Source organism: Ipomoea triloba, chromosome 1 (genome assembly GCF_003576645.1).
Source record: "Ipomoea triloba cultivar NCNSP0323 chromosome 1, ASM357664v1".
Lineage (NCBI taxonomy): Eukaryota > Viridiplantae > Streptophyta > Magnoliopsida > Solanales > Convolvulaceae > Ipomoea > Ipomoea triloba.
The window spans coordinates 25759012-25763972 of record NC_044916.1 but is presented as its reverse complement, the minus strand read 5'-3'; the positions used below and the strand labels follow the sequence as shown (position 1 = coordinate 25763972).

Here is a 4961-nt window from a genome sequence, read left to right as displayed (position 1 = left end):
ACTAATATTGTGCTGTAGTATAGTAGTCTTAATGCATGTCATGAAAAGCAACAAATATTAAATTAAAAATGAACCTCTTTTAATTACCTGCATTGATAAATATAGAGTATTTAATAGTCTTTCCTCTTTCCTCTATACAATTATTATTGACTACTTTTTAACATCACATCAACTATTACTAGTCTAGGTAATAACTTTGGGAGAAAGAGAAGATTTTTTCAAAAAAGTGAACCCATTCCTTTTGTTTTGCAAGCAGGTGAACCCATTCCTATTAATTAGAGTATGGGCCACAAACTACAGCTCCAATAAAAAATAATAATCCATAAATTGGTTCTACAACAATAAATTTAAAAATAGAGTGGTAAGAGAAAAGAGAAAGACTAAAACTAAGTCAATCAATTAATTTAAAATTTGGAGTGATTATGTATCAAAATTAATGAATTTTAAATTCGTAATGATTTTTTTATTCGAGGGATAAAAATTAGTATTGTATGTATGAAATGTGGAATTAAACTGAATAAAATTAAAATTCGTCTACATTAATCACAACTAAATATATAGTTCCATTTGTTAAAGATTAACATGAGAAGACAGTGACATGTAACTGCATTAGTAGACAAAAAAAGTCTCTCATATCTTCCTAAGTTAGACTTATAAAGTGTAATAAATGAAAGATTGTGACATTTGGTAAATGCAACTTTAGGAAGGCATGAAATACGAATACCTATAGTAAAATACATTATGAATTTCGAGTGTGGTTGAGTGGGAAGATATCAACTTATTCATCCTTAATAAAAAATCAATGGTTTGATCATTGGCATTGGACATGGAGCAGTCTTAAATCTCCAAGCTAACTATTCCATCCACAGAGGAAGAACGCTGTGTACACAAAAAAAAAAAAAGCATGATAATCAAAGAGCTATTTTTCTAGAAATTACAATGATCTTATGGTCAATTAAATTATGAGGTGTGCCTATAATTTTATAATATTTATTTGTTAGAGGTTCTGCGGTTATTATAAATAAATATACAACCATTGTTTAGTCACAAAACTCAAGGTATAGTTCTATTCAAAATATTGAAGTTTGAGTTTGACTCAAGTCCAATTGAATTCTAATTTATTAAGTCATGGTGTTAAAAAAAAATGCTAATATTGACTTGTATGGGTAGTTTAGGCTAATATTCACCTATAGTATGCTTTTGAAATTTAGATTTAAAATTTAATTTGTAATGCTATGTTTTTGTATGAAAATGTATAGAAAAATACTAAATGGACTCTAACTTTTTACTCTCAATTTTTACTTTACCTTCGAATTCTTGATGTGAACATTTTTTTTAGAGACTCAGATGATGAAAATAGGAATATAATATTACTTCAAAATTCTACTTCTAACTTTTATTTTTTCTCACAGAATTTTGATGGTGACATTTCATTGGGACCCACAGGATGAAGATAACTAATCATCAAATAAGGTTAGTAAAAGTGAGAGTGTACATGTAATAGAACTCATAAAAATAATCAATTCTGATTTACCACTCCAGGGAGTAAATTAAAAGTATACTCAGTAGTTTCCAAAAAACCAAAAAAAAAAAAAAAAAAAAACAAAAAGAACTCAAATATATATGGTACCATGGATTAATGCCATGGTAGGTGAGTGTACGTGGATCGCGATTATTATACAAAATCAAAGTCTGTCCTGCATATCTCTTCTCAGGCTAAAGTACATACAATACTATGTAATTCGTCTCCGTATTTATTGCACACCAAACCCATCCCCATGCCTGTCTTCCTTGTTGGTCTGATATCTATTAGATTGTAGATGAAAAGACCGCTTCATTATATATATATATATATATGGTTTGCTAGACAATACTATAACATCAGTTTTTCTTTTCTGACTTCTGAGCTGAGTGTCCGAAGAATTACTTAGCTTCACTCCATCGGCTTTCTAGCATCACTCAAGGTAAAAAAACAAAATGATCTTCTTCTTCTGGATCTCAGCTTTCTTAGCTTCATTCACTCCATCACTCAACACTTTAGTTTCTGTCACTTGAAACTCAAATAGCTATGGTTTTGCTCCACCGTAGTTGAACTCTTTTTTTTTTTTAGGTGATATACTGTTCTCAACTTTTGATATGGATTCAATGGCAAGAATAGCCGCCGCAGCAGCGGTTTTGTTGGTCATCACTCCCCTGGACGCTCAACCCACCACCTTCACTAATGTTTCAATTACATGGATGAATGACTCCGTGTCCAAAGCCAAAGGAGCAGGTTCGTAACATTTTTTATTTTATATATCATCTACGCCTTTAATTTGGGATTTAATCCATACATTTCAATTCAAAGCCCCATATGGATTTATAGTATTAATTTCATTTATTTATTGATTAACCGATTCGTTTTCGACCGTATTATGCTTTTTAGTTTGCTTGGATGGCTCTCCACCTGCCTATTATTTTGACAAGGGCCAAGGGAATGGAACTGATAACTGGCTCATATACTTAGAAGTAAGTAATTAATTTTGAAAATATATTTTTGTAGTCAAATTAAATTTGCATTTCATCTCTCTCTCTATATATATATAAATTATTTTGTTGTTTTGTTAATTATTTTGTCATTTTAACTTTTTCAAAAGCATTTAGTTAACAAGTTTGTAACTTCTTTTTTAAGGGTGGTGGCTGGTGTGTGAACCACACCGACTGTAAAGTGCGTGCTGATCAAGGTCTTGGCTCTTCTACTCGTAGGTTGAGAAATACGTCATTTTATGGCATTATTTCCAAAAACTCAACAGAAAATCCTGGTATAAAACAATTTTATTTATTGTTAATTTTAAAAATAAATTTGCATCCACGCACCTTAATAACTTTGTTTTCTTGAATATAGAATTCCATAATTGGAATAAGATTTATGTTGTTTACTGTGATGGATCTTCGTATACCGGAGATATGGATGCGGTTGACACTGTAAGTACTTCCAAATTTGATGATTATTTGATAGTGCAAAGTCAATCATTTAATTAGTTCAAAATACATTGTTTACTTTCATAAGTTATGCAATGCTTTTTTAACTTTTATATTATTTTTTAGAGTTATAATCTTACTTATAGAGGGGCACGGGTCTTCAAAGCCATTATGGAAGACCTACTAGCGAGGGGGATGGACCGTGCCAAAAATGTATGGTATTTCACTATGGTTTAGGACTTTACTAAAAATCGATTGAAAAATATGATTACTAAAAATCAGATGTTACCTAAAGTTCTAAATCAATGAAACCGGCTGAAACGGAAAAAATAACAAAAAAAAAATATGAAAAAACATAAATTTCCTAACTAAAAATAGGAAAAATAATGAGTAGAACTAAAAGTATCCAAAAAATAATAGTTTGGGATGTTAAATGTCAAAAACCTGGACTAAATTTAAAATTACCACAAAAAACAATGGACCTATAGTAGAATTAATTCCGTCTCTAAGAAAAATACCAAAATATTTTTCTTTTGAACTAAAATGTTCCACTTATTATGTTCTAGTTTGTTGAATAATATAATAGATTTGAGTGCTTAAATCTTATCATCGTAAATCATTATATCTTGAGTAATATACACTCGAACACTCCTAACATTCTTAGAAAGAAATGAAGCGAATATGTTTTAAGAAAATTATGTATTTTGATTATTTACGTGGATTATGGTGTCTGTGTGTGTGTGTATTTTTTTTTTTTTTTTTTTGAGTAGAACAATTTAATTTGAATATTTCCCTTACAAGACGATGACGTGAAAATCAATTCATACAACGCCTTCTAGTTAAGCTATGAAAAATTCAACGTGGAAGGCTCCACACTCATGCTAACGTGGGAATATATATTATCAATAAAAACTTATGTGAGACTGTCTCACCGTGAGATGGGTCGGGTCGGGTCAATATGAAAATGTAATACTTATACGTACAAATATCATATTTATATGATGTGTTAGAATAGTAAAATTTTTGGTAAGATAATGTACATTATGTGTTAGAATCATGTACATTATGTGTCAGAATAATGTACTTTATGTGTTAGAATAATATAAATTATGAGTTATAAAAATGTATATTGGACCGTGGTCCACACAGCTATGTGGAACTGTGGACCGTCTATTGCATTCCGACCTGACAAAATATTGAAATGGTAAATCATGGTGACTCATCAATAGTGGAGTTTTTTTTTTATTTTTTTTTTAGGAGTTTTTGTAGGTATGATTAGGAAAAAGAAAATGGAAGGATGGTGAAAAAAAGAAACTAATTTTGGGAAAAACAAAAAAGGAAAGAAAAGAGAGAGAAAAAAAAACAATTTTCTAAACTCGCCCAGCCACAAAAACATGCCATAATCCAGGTAAATAAAAATTGAACCAAAAACTACAATAGCCTTAAATGGGAGGACCAGATTTGGTCCCACAAAAAGTCCACCATATTAGATTGTGACTCAAGGGTCACACTTGTATGAGACCGTATCACGGATCCTTATTCGTGAGACGGTTTCACACAAGTTTTTGCCGTGACTCAATCATGTGACTTTGACACCTTGTTCATAATTTACCAGTCAAGAACCAATTGAGTTAAATAACAATGTACATGGAAAAAAAAAAGAGTAAAATTCTTATTAATTTGCTGTTAACAATCATATTTAAGTAATTCACAACGAACATAGTTGCTTTGCAGGACCGTTCAACATAAGGTTTATTAATGTCGTAATCTTCATAAGAATATTTCTTCATATCATTATCAACACATTCTTTAAGTTTTTGCTTTGCATCTTTGACAATATGTTCCATAGTGCTTTTTGGCAAACTATGCGTACATACTAACAAAGGGAAAATAATGGCCAAAACAAAAACCACATTAATGTGCTTATACACCATACTAAATTATTTCTCTTATATGTCTCTATATTATCTTATTTAAGTGTGTGGTATATATTATATATA

The 4961-nt window shown here is 30.3% G+C and overlaps 1 protein-coding gene across 1 annotated transcript; it reads left to right on the top strand.

The window, feature by feature from the left end:
* Window positions 1–1874: 1874 nt before the first annotated feature.
* LOC116009825 (pectin acetylesterase 8-like) lies at window positions 1875–3558 on the top strand. The gene is made up of 6 exons (XM_031249004.1): window positions 1875–1964; window positions 2111–2272; window positions 2426–2508; window positions 2672–2801; window positions 2885–2964; window positions 3088–3558. The coding sequence occupies exons 2-6, from the start codon at window positions 2137–2139 to the stop codon at window positions 3196–3198; spliced, it is 540 nt and encodes a 179-aa protein (XP_031104864.1). The 5' UTR covers window positions 1875–1964; window positions 2111–2136; the 3' UTR covers window positions 3199–3558.
* Window positions 3559–4961: the final 1403 nt, after the last annotated feature.